The sequence below is a fragment of the Haliotis rubra genome, unplaced genomic scaffold, assembly GCF_003918875.1.
Source record: "Haliotis rubra isolate DU_JTF1 unplaced genomic scaffold, ASM391887v1 Scf761, whole genome shotgun sequence".
Taxonomy (NCBI): domain Eukaryota; kingdom Metazoa; phylum Mollusca; class Gastropoda; order Lepetellida; family Haliotidae; genus Haliotis; species Haliotis rubra.
Window position 1 is genome coordinate 402,086 of NW_025767481.1, and position 25,142 is coordinate 427,227.

At 43.0% G+C, this 25,142-nt stretch overlaps 2 protein-coding genes across 2 annotated transcripts in view; both read right to left on the minus strand.

Annotated features, from left to right (window-relative positions):
* Nucleotides 1-15,956, minus strand: part of LOC124260412 (Fanconi anemia group A protein-like) — a 31,582-nt gene extending 15,626 nt beyond the window's left edge. The window contains exons 1-8 of the mRNA XM_046694715.1: nt 15,873-15,956; nt 14,880-14,953; nt 14,262-14,378; nt 13,286-13,313; nt 12,729-12,853; nt 10,301-10,406; nt 8,915-8,974; nt 59-145 (exon numbers count right to left, since the gene is read on the minus strand). Of these exons, the coding sequence (XP_046550671.1) occupies nt 59-145; nt 8,915-8,974; nt 10,301-10,406; nt 12,729-12,853; nt 13,286-13,313; nt 14,262-14,378; nt 14,880-14,953; nt 15,873-15,956 (681 nt within the window). The remainder of the gene's footprint in view (nt 1-58; nt 146-8,914; nt 8,975-10,300; nt 10,407-12,728; nt 12,854-13,285; nt 13,314-14,261; nt 14,379-14,879; nt 14,954-15,872) is intronic.
* Nucleotides 13,314-25,142, minus strand: part of LOC124260413 (Fanconi anemia group A protein homolog) — a 48,594-nt gene continuing 36,765 nt past the window's right edge. The window contains exons 21-28 of the mRNA XM_046694716.1: nt 24,571-24,707; nt 22,378-22,542; nt 16,856-17,039; nt 16,367-16,475; nt 15,873-15,998; nt 14,880-14,953; nt 14,262-14,378; nt 13,314-13,427 (exon numbers count right to left, since the gene is read on the minus strand). Coding sequence (XP_046550672.1) covers nt 16,887-17,039; nt 22,378-22,542; nt 24,571-24,707 — 455 coding nt within the window. The 3' untranslated portion in view covers nt 13,314-13,427; nt 14,262-14,378; nt 14,880-14,953; ... (1 more) ...; nt 16,367-16,475; nt 16,856-16,886. The remainder of the gene's footprint in view (nt 13,428-14,261; nt 14,379-14,879; nt 14,954-15,872; nt 15,999-16,366; nt 16,476-16,855; nt 17,040-22,377; nt 22,543-24,570; nt 24,708-25,142) is intronic.

Here is a 25,142-nt window from a genome sequence, read left to right on the forward strand (position 1 = left end):
GCAGGGCATTCTATGGACCTGTCCTACCCTGGAGTCAACACGACCACAAAATACATACCAGTATTGAGACGGCTAGTAGTGGGTGTAAGATGAGGTTGCAGAGGAGGTCGTCTTCCGTACCACAGGATTGCAGGGTGAGGACGCACTGAAAACAGAACTTGGCATGTTGATGGTGGCATTTTGTAATTCAGAATAATAATGTAGCCAGATACTATAAAAATATTTTAATCTCACATTATATGATTTCAAGGTAAGTAACCTCAGTATAGCAATGTTTTACATAACTGGAGACTAAAGTATTTATTTAGTCAGTCTCACAGTCCCCATTCTCTTCCCACAGAGGTTACTCCTGTCATATTTTCCTACGTAACCTCTGTTCTAATACGGCCCTTTCATGGTGTGAGCGTTCAAGACTTGTGATTGGAGGCAATCAGATTTAGTTGTGCAATCAGCGTCGTTGTTTCAAAAGTGATCATTCGCAAGGCCTCGGTAATTTCCGTATGCTTCGAGAAAACTAAACTTCTTCCCCTGCGCGATGCGCAAACGTTTCTTCTAGACAGAACTCAGTCATGTTATGGCGGATCAGTGGCGTCTCCATTGCCCTCGTTGACAACGGACAAGCTAGCCATTAAACGTCTTGTGTGTAACATCAACACAAGTCCCCGGCAGATGGGGGATATTTGTGGCCCCACATTTGCTTGTGTTAGTCAAGTTGAATCTAAGTCGATGTAACACGTGTTCTGATTGGATAGAAAGAAGGGAGATAATTCGTGTTGCGATCTTTTGCCGCTAGGGGATTTTACGAGAACCGGGAAATATGGCCGTATTAGAACAGAGGTTTGTAGGAAGATATGACAAGTAACCTCTGTGGGAAGAGAATGCACAGTCCCTGAACCATATTATTTTCCTTCTGCCTAGCCCTCCCTGCAATGCTAAAGCCCTAAATGAAGCAAGTCTAGATTTCCTCAGGTTCTGAATTTCATTTTTAGAGTAAAATTGATATTTTATACTTATCCTGACTCATGCTCTTTTGCTTGTCTTCTTCTTCTTGCGAACATAGTGGAACACTTGTATCTCCTTATTTGAAGCTCCCTTCAAAATAAAATCACTAATTGGTACTCACCACGAGTTGCTCCCCTTTGTCTCCCCTGGCGGGGAAAGGTGTAAGCCACCCTCTGGCCATGTGCTCCACTCTCTCCTGATTTAGCGAGCCCAACACTTGAATTTACAGGGAAATCCAAAGTGTTATGTGGGGAGGATGGGAGGGCTAACCTCATGAGTCAGGATAAGTATAAAATATCAATTTTACTCTAAAAATTACATATTTTTCCTTATCCTGACTCATGCTCTTTTGCTTGTAGCATCCTCACAGAGCGGAGGTGGGTAACAGAATACTTTGGATTTATAATTAGTGATTTTGTATAGATATACTGTAATATCCCCTCACGGAACTTCATGAAGGCTTAGATTTAGGATGTTTCCTGTATAAAGAAAACCATAGGTTATATAAAGCCATTAAAGGGGAATTACATTATGAATATATTGAACAATACATATAAATTATATATATATATATATAGGTGACTCTGATAGAGGCACTGAAATTGACTATATCAAAGTATATGCTTAAGGTTGAATACTTAAGCTGAACATATATACATAGCCCTAAAACTCCGTAGAGTTATAAGCTAGATGAGTATGTATAAAATACATATTAATCTTGTGAGGATAATATTTTAAGCCTCTCTGAGGGACTGTCAGTTGCTGGCGAGGACCAGTGGTCGAAATGGTGAATGCCAGAGACATCTTCTGTAGTGATGTCTCTTAGGTAGTGATTAGCAAATACCATGTTAGATTTCCAATAGCATCCTTCCATAATCGTGTTCAAGGAACAGTTACCGTGTAGAGGCGAGGGTAGAGGCCAGTGCCCTGATCTCATGTGGATTTGATGCTGTTGGTGGGTCCAAGCCTGCTGCCTTGTAGGCACGGAGAATGACAGTCCTTATCCAAATAGATATTGTGGTCCGTGACACTTCTGTTTGATTAAGTAGGCGATAATGGGATGAATAAGCGTTTGAGAAATCTTCTCCTTGTTTTGGATAAATTAAGTAAATAAACTTTGGCTCTTACGGACACAGTGATAGGTCTTGTGTATCTTGTGATCCGAGAATAGAGGATAAGCGCGGGATGTGGAATAATCTGTCTGGTTGACCTGGCAGTTGATTTTTCGCGATGAAATCCCATCTTAATCCGAGGAGTGCGCTGTGTTATGATTGTCATCAAACTGTATCCTCTCGTAATCCAGGCGTGAATTTCAGACATTCTTGCTGCTGTGGCTAGCGATAGCAGAAACAATGTTTTCTGTGAGAGAAATTCAAAGTTTGTCGATTCCAAGGTTCATAGACCTCACTTTCGTGAGGTGTTGTAACACTACATTCAGATCCCAAGCTGGAAGTGGAACTTCGCTTTTGGTCCTCCAATCGAAAGCTCGTAGTAAGGCCAGTAACTCTGGAGATCTTGTCAATTTGACACCCGTTCTCATGGTGATTACAGAGCTAAAAGCGGCAAGATATGTTGATATCGTTGAACCTTTTAAATGTTTGTTTTGGCGTAGGTAACACAAATAGTCTGCCACTTGAGGTTGTGAAGCCTCTCTTGCTGTAAACCCTTTCTTTGTTGCATAATTTTGAAAACTGTGCCACTTGTCGTGTCGTACAAGTTCTGAGTTGAGTAACGTAAAACAAGCGTGACTGCTTTTGCCGCCCTGGCAGAATATCCTCTCTTGTTTAAACACATTTGTATACAGTCCATACGTGTAGTTGGAACATTGCTGGGTTTCCGTGCACTTGTTTGGTGTGAGGATGAATTAACAGGTTTAGCGCTTGGGTAGCTCCAGTGTTGGTTGACCGATTTCTTGAATTAGTATGGGAAACCGTTTCTGGCCGACCAGTAGGTAGCGACCAAAGTGAGTTGTAGGCTCTGTGTTTGTCTGATTTTCTGTAATACTTGAGGTATTATTGCTGGCGGCGAAAACGCAGCACGCGTTGAGGCCTTCCATGATAGACTTAGAGTCCGTTGCCCAAGCTTGGGGTCTGGGACTGGTGACCACGAATGTCGGTAGCTGATTGTTGAATCGCGTGGCGAATAGGTCTATTAGCGGCGCTCCTAATTGCTTGATTATCTGTGCAAAAATTTCCCTGTTGATCATCCACTCTGTCGGTGATGGTAGATGAGGCCGAGAGAGAGCGTCTGCTAGTATATTTCTGGCTCCGGAATGCACTGCTCTGACATGTAGATTTAGATCTTGTATTAAATCGAACAGTTGAAAACTTAGGTTCAAAAGGTTCATCGATCTCGTTGAGCCTTGCTTGTTTATGTAGAACGCCACTGTCGTATGGATCATTAGGCGCGCATTTTGTAGAAATGTGCTCCAATGTAGAATGGCGTTGATTACAGCTTTCATTTCTAGACTGTTTATATGGAGTTTGCATTCTTGCTGATTCCATAACCCTGATATCGTGTGGTTGGTGAGATGAGCTCCCCAACCTTGGAGTGACGCGTCTACATACAGATGGGTTTTGTATTCCTGCTCTGCTAAACAAATCCCTTCGCAGACATTCGATTTCTTGGTCCACCATAGTAGATGTGGTCTGAGATGTTTCGGTAGACTGAATGGTTGTACATCGTTGAGATGTGCGTTGATGAGGACCTGTAGGGGACGTAACTGTAATCTGCCTGTGACAGTCATGTCTTGGGCTGATGTGAGAAGACCTAGTAGGCTCTGCCATTGTCGCAGTGGTAACGGAGAGAGTAGAGCTGGTGGAATGGTCTGTTGTATCTTGAGCCAACGGTCTTCTGGTACCATAATACGGTTGCGATTTGTGATGAATCGAATACCTAGGAACTGTAGGTCTTGCGATGGTACTAGGTCCGACTTATGTAAGTTTACTAACCAACCTAGTTGTGTTAGTAGCTTTATGATGTAATTTAACTGTAGTTTGAGACGCGAGTGGATCTTGATCTACTTGTATCCCGTCGTCGAGGTAAAACGCGCACTGCGTAGCCCTTGACGATGTAGAAATTTGATAATCGGTTTCGTTATCCTCGTGAATAGCCAGGGGCTGATGATATTCGAATGGGAGTACTTTCCACTGGTAATGTAGCCCTTCTAGAGTAAATCGTAGGGTATTTCCTGGAATCGGGATGAATGGGGATGTGCAAGTAGGCATCCTGTAGATCTATGCTGCCCATGTAGTCCATAGGACCGAATCATCTGGCGTAACTGAGGTAAATGTATCATGCGCGAAACCGGTGGTTTCGTAGATAGTTCTTGTTGAAAAAGCTCATGTTGTAGATGAGTCTGTATTTCTCCGTGGAGTTTTTCTTGGGAACTAGGAAAACTGGGGAGTAGAAACCTGGTTCGGCGTTTGCTTGATCTATTACTTCTATGGCCTGTTTGGATAGGAGTGATGAAACAGCCTCTTTTATCTTTGGTAGTTGTTAACGCTTATGTAAATCGAACTTGGGGGGTTTGATTGTCAGCGGAGGCTTGGCCTGTAGAGGGATACGAAATCCGTGTTGAAGAATGTTGGAGACGTAAGGGTCTTGCAGTATTCCCCAGTTTACCCAGTGTAGTTGGAGGCGTCCACCCACTTGAGCTGGTTGTACTGGAACGGCTGGGGGTGGAAGACTCCAGTCGTTCCGAACCTGTGTTTCAGCGTCTATAATTGCGGGAACCTCTGGGTGTCCTGCCTCTTCCTGATCCTCCTCTATAGTTGCCATATGGGCGACGAAAAGAATCTTTACCTCTAGAGCTGGCTATCTTCCTGTCTCTTGCTCTTTGTAGGCCCGTGAACTTAGATCTGCCTGAGTATCTTTGTGAAGTCTGACGAATGACGCTGGCTAGTGTGTCCATGGATCTAATCATAAGGACTTCCCTGGAATCCTTAGAGACTTCCTTGGCGACTTTGTCGATTTCTCCGTCAAAGATGGATGTTGTCGACCACGGGGCTGTATAAAGTGGGGCTGTAAAGTTCTCCCCCCAATTACAGGAGGCGAGGAGGCCTTGACGACGAGCTAAGGTCAGTGCTGCTGAAACAGATGTAAGATGATCCGTTAAAAACTGCTGATCTTTCTTTTGCATAAGTAAGGCAGAATAAATCATTCTATCATCTTCCGTGCATTGGAATCCGGAATCTAGTAATAAGAGTCTCATTGATCGTCCTAGATCTATTTAACCCAAAGAACATACGTCTCGTCATGGTTTCTATATGAGCCAACTTGCGATCATCCATCTTGTAAATCTTGTTCTTTACATCGCTGATGATCTTATAATTCTCATCGATGTCCTGGGCCTTGTAGAAGGAGTCCATGTTATGCGTGGAGAACTTCTTGGCTTGAAAGTTGGGCAGATGTGGTATCTGAACTTTCGTAGCTTTCTGGAAAGCTGCATCTAGATTCTGTGGCACTGCCGCAATCGGGTCGATCGGGGGTAGAGTGATTGCATCTGGATCATCTTCCTTCATCAAATACGTCTGAGCTGTATTGCCACTTTTAGATGGTGATGTGAGATCTAGGTTATTGACCATCCAATACTGTATCTGCATCAGAAAATATGATTCCTCCATCATCCTCAAAACCATCATCATTAATAAATTGTAGATGCTCTTCGGGACTGCGTGTAGCTGTCTGTATATCTGATGAGGTTTGTGGCGATCTAGTTGACTTGTGCGCCGCTCTATGTGGAGATCTGATGGGTGATCGACCTGGTGATGAACGGAGTGGAGATCGTCTATGGGATGATCTTCTCGGAGACTTGTGAGGTGAATGTTGATAGCTTCGCGAAGCTCTTCGGCAGTCCCTCGATGTTCTTCTAGGCGATGAAGATCTGGAATCATATGTCCTTCCAGCGAATGCCTTCAGCCGGCTTCATTCTAGCGTCCGGTCCGGGGATCGATGATATGACCTTCGCGAAGGCTTCCGTGATGTCTGATGGTCTGAGTCCATATCTAGAGATGAAATCGAAGATGGTGATGATCTCTCCCCGCCAGCGAAGGCCTTCGCTGAAGGCTGTACATCTAGGTCCTTCGTCAAGGTGGTGCGGGGACTTCCTTCGCGAAAGGTGACATCGTCTTGGCTGCTACGTTGACGGGGGGTGCCTCTGGGGTGCTGTCTACGTTGGAGCCTTCGCGAAGGCTCGGACCCTGCTTGCGCAGTTTGTAGTGGTCCTCCATGATGTTCATAATCTGCCGCATCATGTCTTCTGGGATGATCTGTGACGAAGTCGCCGGCGTCTTTTCTGCGATGGGTTCACATCAATGGCGTCTGGCGTCGGTGTAGAGGCATCAGGCTGCATGGAGATCTCTGCAGAAGTCACAGTCGCTGACACCGGTCGCTTCTTCTGCCGTAAGTCGGGGATGATTATCGGCTGATCATCGTAGAGGCCCAACTCTGCTGCTGGAACGATCTCGGCTGAGAAAGTTCTTGCTGTCTTCGTAGATTTCCCTTTGGAAGTCTGCGCTGCCCTGGGTGTCCTCAATCTGCGTTGAGACGACGATGAGGCCCTCTTAGACTTAGTCTGCAATGACGGGATGTCTGGGGAGGCCGGTCGTTTCTTCGAGGTAACGGACTGCGTCCCACGTTCCTCTCTGCCGCAGGGTCTCTAGCAGAACACCAGGCGGGAGAGGGTCGATCGCTAGCAGCTGACTGGATGGAATATCTGGACTCTCTGCCATGTTTTGCCCTTGTTTGCGTGATCTATCTGCAGCACGCCTTAAGAGCGCAAAGATGATATTTATTAAATGCAGAATGAGATAAATTAATGCAGTAACTGCAACGTGAATTAAACGCACGGTAGAACAACTAGGGCATATTACATGTGGATCGGAGGCAGAAAAGCGTAATCTACAAATCGTTACAGATTTTCATGAGCGTAAAAGCTAGCTGAACAATCCACGAATACACGTGAATAAACAGTAGAAATCGATAATTAATCAATACAAATAGTAAAGGATACTAGCTATACCTCTATAGTAACCTATGAGAGGTAAAAACTAAGAGATTATCAAAGGATATGTGTGTAAGGAGACACAAGGCGCTCTCACATCCTGCTCACTGGGCGAAGAAGGAGAGAGTGGAGCACATGGCCAGAGGGTGGCGACACCTTTCCCGCCAGGGGAGACAAAGGGGAGCAACTCGTGGTGAGTACCAATTAGTGATTTTATTTTGAAGGGAGCTTCAAATAAGGAGATACAAGTGTTCCACTATGTTCGCAAGAAGAAGAAGACAAGCAAAAGAGCATGAGTCAGGATAAGGAAAAATAACAAAAATGCACCCACCTATCAGAGGGATACACAAAGCCCGCAGTCTAGACTACCAGTTGTCCGACTTCCATTTTTGTGGAAGTCGCGGTAGCGGAGCGGGTTAGGCGGCTGACTTTGTGTGCTGGCGATTAGGTGCCTGACTCTGAGGGTGTGGGTTCGAATCCCGGATGGGGCTCAACTCAAAAAAAGTACTAGAATTTGTACTTTACTAAGAAAGTGTAATCCCAAATATAACATATGTTACATTTGACCACTTTCTAAATGGCATTGTGTAATCATAGCTTTCGGCTGTGGGAGCCATGCCAATTAACACCTATCAGAGGGGTACACAAAGCCCGCAGTCTAGACTACCAGTTGTACGACTTCCATACAATATATGAAGTCCATATTTGGTGTCCTCTGCATGATATAACAGGAATATCACTAAAACCCCACTCACTCACTCATTACTATTTTGAAGTTATTTCAGTTTGAATATGGTAGTTTTGATGGCGAGCCCAATACAAGTATCAGCAATACCGGATACTGTGGTGACTGCACACTGAGATAAGGCTAAGTGCTGTACAGATCTTGTGTCAGACTGTCAACAGTGAGAGTCACAGCTATATTTAGTGGCTCCTTTGGATGAATATGAAGCAATGCGGATATGTGCACACATCAAGTGGGAGATGTCTGCACAGATCGGAGACAGCAGCACTGCACTGAGTTCCCCTCACTCCCTGCACCGCAGCAACAGGGGACATTATGGCACGGTAATACGATTTCCCAACACAATAAATGGCCGCTCCCAGACCAAGGCACTTTTATACACAGGTCTACAAGGGTCAAATCATTGCTATTGCATGAGATTCCACAGGCGCAAGGACTGACAGACTGACTGAATTTGGTTTTACGCCGCTTTAAGCAATATTCCAGCAACATCACGGCGGGGGACACCAGAAATGGGCTTCACAAATTGTACCCATGTGGGGATTCGAACCCGGGTGTTCGGCGTGGCGAGCGAACGCTTTAACCACTAGGCTACCCCATCGCCCCTCAGGCGCAAGGAAGGATGGTTGGTTGGTGTTTAATGCCGCATTCAGCAATATTCCAGCTCTATGGCAGACGTCTGTAAATAATCGAGTCTGGACCAAACAATCCAGTGATCAACAGCATGAGCATCAAGCTACGCAATTGGGATACAATGACATGTGTCAATCAAGTCAGCGAGCCTGACCACCTGATCCTGTTAGTCGCCTCTTTTGACAAGCATGGGCTGATGAAGACCAATCCTAACCTGGATCTTCACGGGGGTCTCAAAGAAACTCTCAGATTCTGATTATATTGGAACTCAGAATATTTTATCATGACAACATGCCTCGATATGTGAAACATGTGTCAGAAATCCTACCGACACAACTTTACAGTCTGAAAAATCATTCACAGACCCACAACAAATACAAGAATGTTATGCTTTTCATGTTATGGTTTTTGGCTACGATGGCATGTGGCAGAACCAAAAACAAACCTGTCGTACGAGAATTTTTTTTATGAATGACAGCACTCTATAATATAATATTGTACACGTTTACAAGAACAACAAACATAATTACCTGAGTGATGTGTAGTGTAAGCTGGCAGGGGAGGTAACTGCTCTCACTGACATAGACAGCCTGAAGGGAAAGTAGTATGGCAATCAGACCATCCATTGTAGCTGCACACTCATGTGTAAACGACATGACATAAAATACTTAGATTTGGTTGTTGTTAAACTCTGCACTCAGCAATATTCCTGCTCTATGGCAGAGGTCTGTGAATAATTGAGTCTGGACCAGATAATCCAGTGATCAACAGCAGGAGCATCGATCTACGCAACTGTGAAACGATGACATGTGTCAACCAAGTCAGCGAGCCTGACTACCCGATCCCGTTAGTGACTTCTAACGACAAGCATGGGTTACTGAATACCAATTCTAACCCGGATCTTCACGAGTTTGCTGTCTTGACTACACTACATGTCATATATCTGTAATACTGTGGCACAAAACAAGAGACAGGCTTTCCGAATAGTTGTCTCAGCATCACTCAGAGCCCATTGTCTCAAAGAACCAGAGGAATGAAGAATACAGCGGCAGCAGCAGCAGCAACTGCTTATCATATGAGTGAGTGAGTGTGAGTGAGTGAGTGAGTTAGTGAGTGAGTGAGTGAGTGAGTGAGTGAGTGAGTTTAGTTTACGCCACTTTCAGCAGTATTCCAGCAATATCACGGCGGGGGACACCAGAAATGGGCGGTCAGGTTTTGTAACATGAGTAATGGCATCGACGCTCATGTCAAACACTAGAATGTCTGAACTGATTATGCCATACATCCAGAAAATCACTTCAAGTGCAGTGACACTGTGTTATACATGAAACAAACAAAACTGTCTCATAGTGCAGGTTTTCTGTTAAAATCTAATAATGTTTTCATAATCATACAGCCTAAATGAGCTGCAAGCTATTTTATCTGAATTATCTCATATTACTGATCATTTATAATCAGTCTCAATCTAGTACCATTCTGCTGGCATGATGAAAAAGCTAACAAAGTGCTGAATCCAAGTGAAAATAACACTAACAGCCAAGTTTGGGATAGCACCAACTGTACCCAACATGCAAATCTAATCAATACAAAAGTGCAAGCTTCTGAAAAAGTTATCACAGCTTCTGCTGCCACCGGTTGCCCATGGTAACCAGGCATGTCTCCATCAGGCAGAGCTGTGTACTACATACAAATTATATCCGATAAACACTCAACATTTTTTTTTATCTCAAACTCAAGGTCAATGGCCTCTTGAATGTACACTGTTTGAGGAAAATCAACACCACTAAACATCTTCCCCCAGCAGCTCACTTCCTGTTTAGCATGATGCATCAAAAATATCCCCATTTCTTTCATAACGGAGCTTATTTGATGTGGTTATTCATGTTTCATTGACATATCCAGTGTACAAGCAATACCAGGCTTTGTTCCAGGGTGTTCACCAATGCTGCTACATGTTGGGAGGTGGGTGTGTCCGTCAGTGTGTTCACCAGCCACAGGTAGGCTGGCAGCTGACCCACAAACCTGAAACACACCACACCCTCGATGCTAACTGCACATAGAATAGAATTGTTGGGAATTCAGTTACCAGTATACCATCGATATTTTTTTAGGTGTTTCTCATCTCCAACCTGATCACTTGGTTAATAGTCATTAAACTAATTTAGGGACTGTTCATAATTTATGGCCAGTGTGTGTGTGTGTGTGTGTGTGTGTGTGTGTGTGTGTGTGTGTGTGTGTGTGTGTGTGAGAGAGTGAGAGAGAGAGAGAGAGAGAGAGAGAGAGAGAGAGAGAGAGAGAGAGAGAGAGAGAGAGAGAGAGAGAGAGATGATGATTTTAGTGTGTGTGAGAGAGAGAGACAGGTGTGTGTGTGTGTGTATGTGTGTGTGACAGCAATCTTGTACAGAGAAATAATAAAATATTATGCTTAAAAATTATGGAAAGGGGTGTGTGTGTGTGTGTGTGTGTGTGTGTGTGTCATTGATTTTGTACAACATGCAGGGTGGGTGGGGTCACTTACTTTGTACATAAATTTTAGGGAAGGGGTGTGTGTGGTGTGTCATTCGCATTGTACTTGCTTCTCCATGAAAATCATCATCACCCCCTAGCCATAAATTATGTATGGTCCCTTATGAAGTAGATTAAGTCGCTTTGCTTCACAGACAATGTTTCATTTAGAAAATGCAGATGAAGATGAAGCAGGTTCTGTTAATGGGTGCTGTGGTAATAGTATTTGTTTTTATCACATCAGGGCATAAATTTTCACAGCAACAGGCATAATTCTGATTAGAAACCTTATTCATAATTTTATGATGGAATGAAAATTCAGAGTGGGCAGGAGAATGCAAACAGAGAAAATATATGGCCAGTCTTACTCATGAAACGTGAAATGTTTCATATAAAATGTCATAAAGTATGACCTTCCACAAAAGAATATGACCATCTGAAATGACATTCATACTGCTAATTATGTTAGGAATGGGACTATTTCCCTGATTACAAAACAAATTACCATTGGAAAGTAATTTTTAAGATTTTTGTTTGTTATTTCACTCAAATCAGTCAGCGTTATAAAACAATATTTATCGTTGCACATATTAATAAAAATACTACCACATTACACCACAGCCATAAACTACTGTTTATGCTGACAATCTGACTATGTCATTTTCACTGACAAATATAATAGTTGTCAGGAAAACCCTATCATTAGCAAGAAATACATGGGTAAAGCATGAAAACATGACTTGTTTCCTGGTTGATGACAACAAGCAAATAACTAGTGTTGATATATCTGTACAAGTGATTGCTGTTCTAAAGTGCACATCTACATATCCATAAAATAAGTTATTACAATATATACTACAATTAAAAAATAAGGGAACACCCTAAAATTTGATAGTCGTGTATAAACTGAAACGTGGTGAGGTCATCTATACTCTTAGGTAAATGCAACTTTTTGTGTTCTTAATAGGCGCTTTAAATGACATGTTTGGAACATGCAGTCAAGCTGCATTGGAAATCTGTCTTTTTTTTACGAGGCTGTTTGTTTGGGCGTTTGAATCAAACATGTGCTGGTGTGTTTCAGCACCCTTGTTTTTCGCTGTTTTTAACAATGTTTCATTGTTTCAATTCACTCAACGAATATTGAATCAGTTGCTTCACTGCATGTTCCAACATGTCGTTTAAAGTGCCCATTAAGCACACAAAAAGTTACATTTACCTTAGAGTATAAATGATCTCACCACGTTTCAGTTTATATATGACTATCAAATGTTAGGGTGTTCCCTTATTTTTTGTTTGTAGTATAACAAGAATTGGAAAATTTATAATTTTAATTTTTAAAAAAGTTTTACATCACATTTGCTACAGATTTGGGGCAGAATAATGGCATTCTAGCAGACATTGTTAAATACCTGCATATATAAACAATGAAATACTGCTTTATTATTATGATACAGAGGAGAAAGGCTGCCTCATATCAATTTAACAAATCTTGTTCAACCAGTGTATAATTTATTTAGACTTTAGTCAACTTATTGCACACCTATCTGGGCAAAATTTTCTTCAACAAAACAAAACTCCCACACAATATCATCGAATAAGCAAGAAAAATACTGAGGGTAACAAATAAGAGAACACCACGTCACAGCAGTATTCTTTTATTTATTCTCCGATTTCCTCCCCATAGCGTGATACAAAGCTTGTGAAGAAAACTGGAAAACATAACATGAACACTTGAATTTCCTGTGTTTGTTTTTTTGTTTCATTCAGTAGATATTCATATATTGAAACAGTTTCAATTCAACATCGGTTTGATTGAATCCACAACTCTAGCTCACACACCTGGTAACAGAAACGATTGCTGTTTGACATGAAACCTTCCCAGCATACTCTGCACTTCCTGTTATTGAATCAAGATGGCCAACCAACCAGGGAACTGAGCATGGAGGGAGATGTTGTACCAACATCTGCAAACATGAGACAGTGTCATGCTGTGCAGTATACATATAATCAGGTTTGTTGGGACACAGTTTCTAACTTAGCAGCCACATTTCAGACATTTACAAGCATAATGACACTTTCCAGGGTAAAACATACACATGAGTGAGTGAGTTGGGAATAAGGCACTTTGAAAATTACTCCAGAAGATCACCATTTGTCAGCGCTGGTTTGTGTCATATAACCTAACTTTGGACTCACAAATCTTCATTCAAATCTCATGAAAGTGCCAATAGACAAGATAACATTGAAATATATATAGGGCAGGTCCAACGCCTCAAAAATTTCACATTTCGTTGTGGTATCAGTATGTATTTGAGAAAATCACTGATTCGGTTGACAATAATGATATGGATAATTAAACATATTGGCCATGGTTTGTTAACGCAGCAGTGCAGTACCTGCAGAAGTGCGAGGAGTGCGAGTATCCTGCAGAAGTGCAGAGGGACCTCTGGCGATGCCCACTACTCTAGCCTGGTAGAGTGTAGTCTCCCTCTTTCATATTGCCTACACACAGCTAGCTTGTCCAGCACACACAAGGACCTGATCACAAATGAAGTGTTTATGTTGACATGTAACCTGCTTTAACTCAAGCTTTATCTGACATCCCAAATGATGCCAGTCAGATGACCAACATTTCCCCTTGAATGAATATTTTGCAGACCCAACTACTGCCTGACAATACCAAGCCTTTCATGTCCCCTGCCGGATGTTGGGATGCAAGGCTGTAAAACCAAACTGTTGAACATGTTGTCAAAGTCAACATAGCTGTTCATACTGCCTGACAATGATGTAACATGAATATTCTTTTGTAAAGCAACAAAGCTGTTCATGAGATCATGAATATTCTTTGCTGAGATCACTTGAGAGCTCTTTCAGAAACAGGTTTGTTTGTCAACCATTGCACAACAATGCAGAGAAGTAGAATACTTTCACTGATAATGGAGGAAGGCAGTTGCATAAACAAATCTGTGAAATATTCAAGATGTCCACATTTTACATAATCTCACTTACAAAAAATAACAATGGATAAACATTTTATGAGTGACGAGTGAGCGCCTTAAACATGGATCATTTTATGGGTGAAAACATTCAGGAAATGTGGGAATTTACTACTGGTGTTTGCAACAGTTCCTATCAAGAAATAAGGTCAAGGCCTTTACTCACTGGCAGGTAACCTCTGACCTTGACCTTATGGTCAAATCATGATACCCACTTGGAAAAGCCCAAATGTTCCACAATGAGTTGAGCTTTATATTAACACAGTGATCATTTCTGTGTGGTAACAACTAGGAATTTACAACATGATGTTTGTTGAAGTCAATCATGAAATATGAATGAGGTAAAGATAATGATTATGAAGTAATCTTCTCTCACTGTTGGTGTTTGTTGACTAGAGCATCCAGCAGCACCGAGCAGACGGTCGCTACATCCATGTGTCTGCCTGTAGAAGCCAGAAAATGTCCGTACACCGCCCAGGTGAAGTAGTCCTGTCTGGAGACATGGTAGAATGTAGATAGGTGTGATAAGGTTTAATTTTAAAGTTTACTGCTATTTTTCAGAGCAAGTGTCAAGTATCAAATCATATTAACAGGTTTTGGATGAATGTTCCAAGAGAATGTTGCTTGACTTGCATTGGTGTCTGCTTGTCTCCCTTATAGTCTCATGCAACAGGTATTAGTTTTTGTTTGTGATAGGTGTTTGGGCACACCAGGGGCCCGATTTTCGAAGCTCTCTTAGCGCTAAGATAGTCGTAAGTGCCATACATTAACATTAACTTACGACTCTCTTAGTGCAAAGAGAGCTTCGAAAATCTAGGCCCTGCGCAGAGCTAAAGCCATTATTAGGGTTACACATTCAAGGGATAATTTCTCATGACAGGTGTGGAATTCACGAGATCCAAGCAGAAAACAATCATGACTACCAGACAGCTGATATCTAATGCCATGGAGTGTCATCAGTTTCAAACACATATAGTGCTAAACACATGGTTACCTCAGAGAGTAAGGGAGACAATCCTGATCTGGATCCACATTCAATTCTCTCTGGACCCAGTCTTCCAACGACACCTGGAAATATACATCAGCTACAGAAGTGAGTGAGTATGGTTTTACACTGCTTCTAGCAATATTCCAGCAATATCACAGCAGGGACACCAGAAATGGGCATCATACATTGTACCCATGTGGGGAATCAAACCTGGGTCTTCAGAATGACGAGCGATGCTTTAACCATTAGGCTACCCTACCACCTATAGAAACATCCTCACACAAAATCTTAATATCAAACTGATCTCATTGGGTTTTACTTATATAAGAGAGTCGCTGTTTCCTCAGAAAAACATTTATGCACAAATTCAGTTTAGAACATTTCTTGCACAGTGGATACATCAAAGAAAACAACTCCCCACTGAATAAGCTATGAACATCAAAGGTGACCATCAACCCTGGTTGGTGAGTGTCCGTGATACGTCACATTGCTCCTTTGTCAAGAACAGTTGCAGGGTACCATCATCCCTTGTTTGTTCCTGATGTCACAATGATTCAACATGGGACATTAACATCAGGAGCCCATTTCCATAGGGTCTTCAGGGATGTTTGTACTGATGTCTCATAATCAACAGGTGTGGAAACACCAATTTTTTAAATTTGTTGCTATGGCAACGAAACAATGAAAATCGCATGTCCAAAGAAGGTCTACATGTGGACAATACTGACCCAAATGCTGTTAAAAACAAAGATGTAATTTCCAACCACATTTCCAATAGCCTCTGAGCAGTTGAACTGGATATTGGCGCTATACAAATGTATGAATGTATGTATGTATGTATGTATGTATGTATGTATGTATGTATGTATGTATGTATGTATGTATGTATGTATGTATGTATGTATGTATGTATGTATGTATGTATGTATGTATGTATGTATGTATGTATGCATGCATGCATGCATGCATGCATGTATGCATGCTGTCACACTAGTGTACCTTTGATTCCCCAAGCAGCTGTTGGTACTTGTCCGAACTGAACACTGTGTAAGCTGATGTATGCTGGGAATCTGAGGTAACCATGGTCCGTGTGGATGGCAGGAGGCGCCAACACAGGAGGCAGAACTATCAATAGAGAGTGAGTGAGTGAGTTTAGTTTTACACTGCTTTTACCAAAATTCCAGCAATATCATAGCAGGGGACACCAGAAATGGGATTTACACATTGTACCTATGTGGGGAATCCGACCTGGTTCTATGGGAGAACATTTTAACCACTAGGCTACCCCAGGGCCCCTCTCCACCGAGAACACACAGTAGGACAACAATATGGTCATATTTACCACTACAGCAAAGTAAACTCATTTCAGTGATTACAAATAAAGGAAATTTCTTGTAATTTGGCCAGTGTTGTATAATTTGTGGAATATTCCAAACTGAACAGAATTGAAAAATAACACAAACCAAAATATTGTGTCAAAACAAATTCCTTACCGTTTTAACAAGTTCACTTGGAATCACAGCTATAGAATCTTCTTCTGATGACTTGGTGTCAGATTTGAGAAACCCGAGAAATGCATACTCCAGGTATTTGGTGCAGAACCTGGATAGAACATTACATAGGTGACAGTAGCGGACTTATTGGCTGGACTTACCACCAATACACAGGACATTACCCTGTAAGCCTTTTCACAAGTAATTTTTACATTTATATCATCTGTTAAAAAAGATCTTTAAATGTTTAAAAATGTTTGACAAGCATCATCACATGCTGAAATATGTTTGACAGTCTAACACAAGGTGTGGACATTTTGAAAATGCCACAACGATAGTATCACATCAGACCTACAACTATTGTAATATCATCATGGAAGCATCTTAACAAAACTTACATGAATCAAATAGTCACCTCTCTTTATTACCAAGTAATAAAATCGTATATGATCTGTTTGTATCTTTACGAAAGATGGTTCATCAACTCACTGCAGTGTGGAGAGAAGTTGTTCCCCAGTTCTCAGTAGGAGAAGATGCAGTAGGCATCAACAAGGCTGCCAGAGTTATCTCCCTTTTGGTGACAGGTGATGGGACCAAACAGGTGCTGAAGACTAGAGAGGTGACACACAAGGGCAGACAACCCTGTCATGTGTTGTTGGTTGAGGTTTGGGCCCTGTGGAATATCAACCAACATTTGTTTTCAAAAAAACTGCATATTCCACCACAGCATAGCGCAACAACATCAGACAAACACACAAAACCACCCAGTACCATAATACCTTATCATGCAATAGCGACACACACACCATCCCATACCACCTAGCACCATAATACCTTATCACACCATAGTGACACACACCATGCCATAACACCCAGTACCATAATACCTTATCATACCAAAGTGACACACACACCATCCCATACCACCCAGTACCATAATACCTTATCATACCATAGCGACACATACCATCCCATAACACCCAGTACAGTAATACCTTATCATACCATAGTGATACACACACCATCCACCACCCAATACCATAATACCTTATCATACCATAGTGACACACACACCATCCCATACCACCCAATACCATAATACCTACTTATCATACCATAGTGATACACACACCAAGCCCATACACACACCAATACATAATACCTTATCATACCATAGCGCACACAAAACACCATCCCGTGCATCACAGGTACCAGTACCATAATACTGTATCATATCATAACGACACACCACACACACCCAGTACCAAACATCACACCACACCACACACCAACCATCACAACACCACACCACCAACCAACATCACAAGGCACACCACACATCAACCAACATCACAAGGCACACCACCAACACAATAACAAACCAACATCACAAGGCACACCACACAACAACCAACATCACAAGGCACATCCAACATCAACCAACATCACACCACACACCAACCAACATCACAAGGCACCAACCAACATCACACACGCAGCAACCAACATCACACACCACACAACCAACATCCAACCAACATCACAAGGCACACCACACCAACATCAACCAACATCACACCAATCACCAGTCACCACACAACCAACATCACAAGGCACACCACCAACATCACAATATCACACACAACCAACATCACACCAACCAATATCATAAGGCACACCACACAACACAACCAACATCACAAGGCACACAACAACCACGCACATCAACATCTGGTCACACACCAACATCATACCACACAACCAACATCACACCACACACCAACCAACATCACAAGGTAATACCACACAACAACCAACATCACAAGGCATACCAACCAACATCAAAATAAATCACACCATATCACAAGGCAACATCACACACACCAACCAATATCATAAGGCACAATTCTACATAACAACCAACATCACAAGGCCACTACACCAACATCTACCAACCAACATCACAAGGTACACCACACACTAAATCAACATCACAAGGCACACCAACCAACATCCAACATCACAAGCGCACCACACCAACATCCACCACATCACAAGGCCAATTACACACACACAACCAACATCACAAGGCACATCCAATATCAACATCACACCACAACAACCAACATCACAAGGCACCAACCAACATCACACCCAATATCATAAGGCATCATTCAATCCATCTACACAACCAACCAACATCACAAGGCACACCACACACCAACCAACATCACAAGGCACACCACACCAAACCAACATCACAAGGCACACCACACAAACATCAACCAATATCACAAGGACACACCACACAACAACCAACATCACAAGGCACACCACACAACATCATAATATCACCAACAAACATCACTCCATATCAACCAACATCACGGGCAGACCTAACAACAACCAACATCACAAGGCAACCACACACCAACCAACATCATAAGGCAAGGCCAATCACCACACATACAAACGTCCAACATCACAAGGCACACCACAATAACAACCAACATCACAAGGCACACCACACAAATAACATCACACCACACACTGGACTCCAACATCACACCAACATCACAGGAAGACACCAAACAACAACCAACATCACACACACACCAACCAACCAGCATCACAAGGCACACCACACAACAAACAACATCACCAAGGCACACCACACAACAACCAACATCACAAGGCACACCAACCAACAACCAACATCACAAGGCATCACAATTCACACACCAACCAACATCACAAGGCACACCCACACAACAACCAATATCACTGCAGGACTCCCACATCAACCAACATCAAACCAGACCTAACAACAACCAGCATCACAAGGCACACACCAACAACAACCAACATCACAAGGCACACCACACAACAACCAACATCACAAGGCACACCACACACTAACCAACATCACAAGGCACACCCCATAACATCCAGTATCACAAGGTACATCACACACCAACCAACATCACAAGGCACACCCCACACAACCAACATCCAACATCACACCAGACATCACACATACAACCAACATCACAAGGCACACCAACCAACAACCAACATCACACCAGACCACACACCAACCAACATCACAAGGCACACCACCACACACCAACCAACATCAACGACAAACACACCACACACCAACCAACATCACAAGGCACACCACACACACCAACAACATCACAAGGCACACCCTACACCAACCAACATCACAAGGCACACCACACACCAACCAACATCACAAGGCACACCACACACCAACCAACATCACAAGGCACACCACACACCAACCAACATCACAAGGCACACCACACACCAACCAACATCACAAGGCACACCACACACCAACATCACAAGGCACACCACACACCAACCAACATCACAAGGCACACCACACACTAACCAACATCACAAGGCACACCACACAACAACCAACATCACACCCAACACCACACACCAACCATCACCACACACCACACAACAACCAGCATCACAAGGCACACCACACACAAATCCAACATCACAAGGCACACCACACAACAACCAACATCACACCACACACCAACCAACATCACACCACACCAAACACCAACCAACATCACAAGGCACACCCCACACCAACCAACATCACAAGGCACACCACACACCAACCAACATCACAAGGCACACCACACACCAACCAACATCACAAGGCACACCACACACCAACCAACATCACAAGGCACACCACACAACAACCAACATCACACCAGACCACACAACAACCAACATCACAAGGCACACCACACACCAACATCACAAGGCACACCACACACCAACCAACATCACACCACACACCACACACCAACCAACATCACAAGGCGCACCACACACCAACCAACATCACAAGGCACACCAGCACACCAACAGCATCACAAGGCACACCCCACACCAACCAACATCACAAGGCACACCACACCAACCAACATCACAAGGCACACCACACAACAACCAACATCACACCAGACCACACACCAACCAACATCACAAGGCACACCACACCACACCAACATCACAAGGCACACCACACACCAACCAACATCACAAGGCACACCACACAAGAACCAACATCACACCAGACCACACACAACCAACCAACATCACAAGGCACCACCTCACACCAACATCACAAGGCACACCACACACCAACCAACATCACAAGGCACACCACACACCAACCAACATCACACCAGACCACACACCAACCAACATCACAAGGCACACCACCACCAACCAACACACACACCAACATCACAAGGCACACCACACACCAACCAACATCACAAGGCACACCACACACCAACCAACATCACAAGGCACACCACACACCAACCAACATCACAAGGCACACCACACCACCAACATCAACACACCACACACACCAACAACATCACAAGGCAACATCACCACACACCAACCAACATCACACCAGACCACCAACACCAACCAACATCACAAGGCACACCACACACCAACCAACCATCATCACCACAACACCACACACCAACCAACATCACAAGGCACACCACACAACCAACATCACAAGGCACACACACACCAACCAACATCACAAGGCACACCACACACCAACCAACATCACAAGGCACACCACACACCAACCAACATCACACCACACACCAACCAACATCACAAGGCACACCACACACCAACCAACATCACACCACACACCAACCAACATCACAAGGCACACCATTATATACAGACTACAACCAACACTGCTGGAGTGCAGTGTTAACAACAAAACAAACAAAACACACCCACACAAACAACATGACATCAAACCATGCTCACAACCAACCATGGAAGTTGTTTCTATACTGTAACATAGACTTATGACAGTGTAGAGCTACGATAGCTTTCACAAGACAGGGTCCAGATCTACGCATAACAGCCGGTGAATACTTGAGAATGGTCCAGACAATTCAGTGATAGATGTTGTGAGCAATGGCCCACACTGTTGTGTTACAACGACATGCAACAACCCACGCCCCTCGAAGTCTGATCAATCGATCCACACTGTTGTGCTACAACGACATGCAACAACTCACGCCCCTGAGTCTGATCAAAGATCCACACTGTTGTGCTACAATGACATGCAACAACCAACATCCCCGAAGTCTGATCAACGATCCACACTGTTGTGCTACAACGACATGCAACAACCCACGCCCCCAAGTCTGATCAACGATCCACACTGTTGTGCTACAACGACATGCAACAACCCATCGCCCCCGAAGTCTGATCAACGATCCACACTGTTGGCAACAATGACATGCAACAATCCACGCCCCTCGAAGTCTGATCAACGACTCCACACTGTTGTGTTATGACATGCAACAACCCACGCCCCCGAAGTCTGATCAACGATCCACACTGTTGTGTTACAACGACATGCAACAACCCACGTCCCCAAGTCTGATCAACGATCCACACTGTTGTGCTACAACGACATGCAACAACTCACGTCCCCGAGTCTGATCAACGATCCACACTGTTGTGTTACGACATGCAACAACCCACGTCCCCGAGTCTGATCAACGGCCCACAAACAGGAATCTGAGGTTGCAGGGGACCTGTTATTAAGTGGAATCCCTTCAGAATGATCGGTTGACCAACTGCAGAACATTAACATGTCTTACACGGCAACATAAGAGCATGCACTAGATAATGTTGGCACGGTTTTGGGTGACATTTAACATGTTGTTTGGGTCATGTTTAACAAACATAACAATTAGAAACATACATTTTGATCTGACGTTTGATTTTTAATGAATATCCATTAATCCATTAGCCCATTAATAATTCCTGATGAAGGCGAGAACAACTCACTGATTGACCGATTATTTGACCAATCACTCCAGCACTACCAGACAGCATCGGCTATATACCAGAAACGCAAACACTGGATGGATGGCACATCTATATAATCCTACCTCCTTCAGCAGCAGGAAGGCCACCCGTTGTATGACCGGTGCATGTAAGGTTCTGTGCTGGGAGGTCATCTTGACCAGCTCGGGCAGCCATGTCATCACCGGGCAGCCAGAACCCAGGTCGGCCGTCACTGTGCGACAAATGGTGTTTAATAAACAATCCACAATCTGGAAAGAGAAATATTTGGTTAAATAGACACACGTCAAGGTGGCTCTGAGTTTCGTGAATGATGTTTCGGACATGAGATGAAGTTGACGACAAGGGACTTATTTTCAATGGAATTGCTTAATGTAAAATGACTGTCTGAAATTACAATCAACGTGCCCTTTTACCTTAATTAATGAAACAGCATATCATGGTACAAAACTGTTTTCAGATAATAAACAAACAAAGCCTTAGGCATTTATCAGTATTCAAGTAAGGGTTGCATGTCAGAGTATTGCAGCTTGATGTGGGAGAAAGTTCAAAGTGAGAATTGGTTTGGTGCTGACAATTTTAGAAATAAAATCAGGACAAACCAAATTTCGAACCCACAATGATGTGTCCCCAAGGGACACAACTCAGTACAGTAAATAGCAGCCACGTGACTGGGACTCCAACAGTAGTCTGTACCAAGTATATGTTGATGACATTGCTCCCGGCAATATACACTCTGGAGACATGGTGACCAGCCAGTCCCTATCACAGTGTGTTAGTGAGTGAGTTGGGTTCTACACCAGGATCAGTAATCTGTCTCACACTGTCTCTTGACACTCCCTTTGAACCAGATTGTTTTCCCATGTGATTCGAAGTTCTTAAATGGCATTTAGATGTTTTGAACCACATTTAGATGTGGGACTAAAATGAAATACATGACACCTTTTTATGGATAACAACTTCTTTTCATTCTTTATATGATGTTTCAGAGCTAAATTCTTGCTCCTTCACCTGATGAATAAATAGACTGACAGACTGAGTTAGTTTTACGCTGCTTTTAGCAATATTCCAGCAATATCACGGCAGGGGACACCAGAAATGGGCTTCACACATTGTACCCATGTGGGGATTCGAACCCGGGTCTTCGGCGTGACGAGCCGAACAACGCTTTAACCACTAGATGAATAAATAGAAGTTGTTATCCATAAAATCATGTCATGTATTCAGATTGCTTTCCTTCCACTCAAACCTGTCTGTAATGCTATGGATCTAAATGAGAAAAGTCTAAACTCCCATCTCTCCAGTACTTTCAATATACAGTGGAAGCCCCCTAAACCGGCAGCCCTCCAATCCGGCATGCTCTCAATATCGGCACTAGAATGTGGTTAATTCAGCTAGTTAATTTATGATCATTTCCACACCCAGCGAAAGTCTAACAAAGTTCACCCAATTGACTGTTTGTACAGTAGAGTGATGTCTAAACCCGGCATCTGGTGTCTTGCTTGATGTTGATTGGCTGATTGGCTGAAGTCTTTAACAACACAGACTGATTACCATCTTTAATTAAGCTCAGGTGAGGTGATGTTGTCTGATAAAAGGAGTGTGAGAATATTAGGCCTCATAGGTGAGGTAAATTGGTGAGTGACACGTGTGTACTTGTATAATAAATTAATTTTTGACTGTCCGCTGGTAAAATAGTGCTAGCCTGGCTGAGATACTAAAACAGTTCAAAGAAGCATGAATACCATTGTACATCACATTATAAGTGACAAGTTTAAGTCCGACTCCCTTCTTTGATTGATGCCGATATGTGCCCAGTACCATAAGAAGTTTTTAACTGCGATGATACTGGATGTTATCTTTAATGATGAATAAAGAATATGATGACTATCAACATGTTGTTCAGTCGTAATTTACGGCACACGGAAGATCATTCTCAGGTTGAAATGGGAAAAGTTCTCTAAACTGGCATGCTCTCTATACCAGCATTTTTTACGGTCCCAACGGATGCCGGTTTAGAGGGTTTCCACTGTAAATGTAGCTGCTTGTTTCCACCAGATTTACATATTATAGAGAATAAACATTCCAATACAGGATCAGCAATACTCCAGCAACATCAGACAAAGGAAATGTCATCACACATTGTAACCTGGAAACCCATGTTGGGAATCGAACCTGGGTACTGCGTCAGAAATGATGACTTCAAGGGCTAGGCGACATCACCTTCCCATAAAGTAGTGCCTCCTAACTATTTTGGCCATCTAGAATCCCGGACTAACCTGAAGATGGACAGCTGAAATGTCTGGCTTGTCGGTGTTGATGGTCACACCAGCTGGTGTGTCATCTGTCTTCATGTTTGCCCCTGTCTTCAACAAGGCCTCAAGCTTGTCACTGATCACAGATATCACCTCGGACACTGGCAATAAAAGAACACTACACAACACACATACATGTACTTTGTAAGGTGGGGTTTAAAACTGCTTGGAAAATATCAATAAGGTGCGCCAGTTTCCTGTGGAAGGAATAGATATTAAGTCTCCGCAGGTAAAACCCAACAAGTCCCATGTATTTCCGACAGTACTTTAGTATCAGGTGAGTCAGCAATTTGAAACTGAAGCAATACTGTATTATGAATACACAATCCCATTTACAAAGTGGCCAAAAGCATCATGTTAAAATTCAAACGCTGTCTCAGTGAAGTATGGACTCTAGCACTTTTTAGTTGAGCTCCATCCAGGATTCAAACCCACACTCTCAGAGTGATGCATCAACACACAAATTATAGATCTAGCCCCTTCAGCCACTGTGGGTTCCACAATAATGTCTGGCAAATGGTAGTCTAAGTCATCAT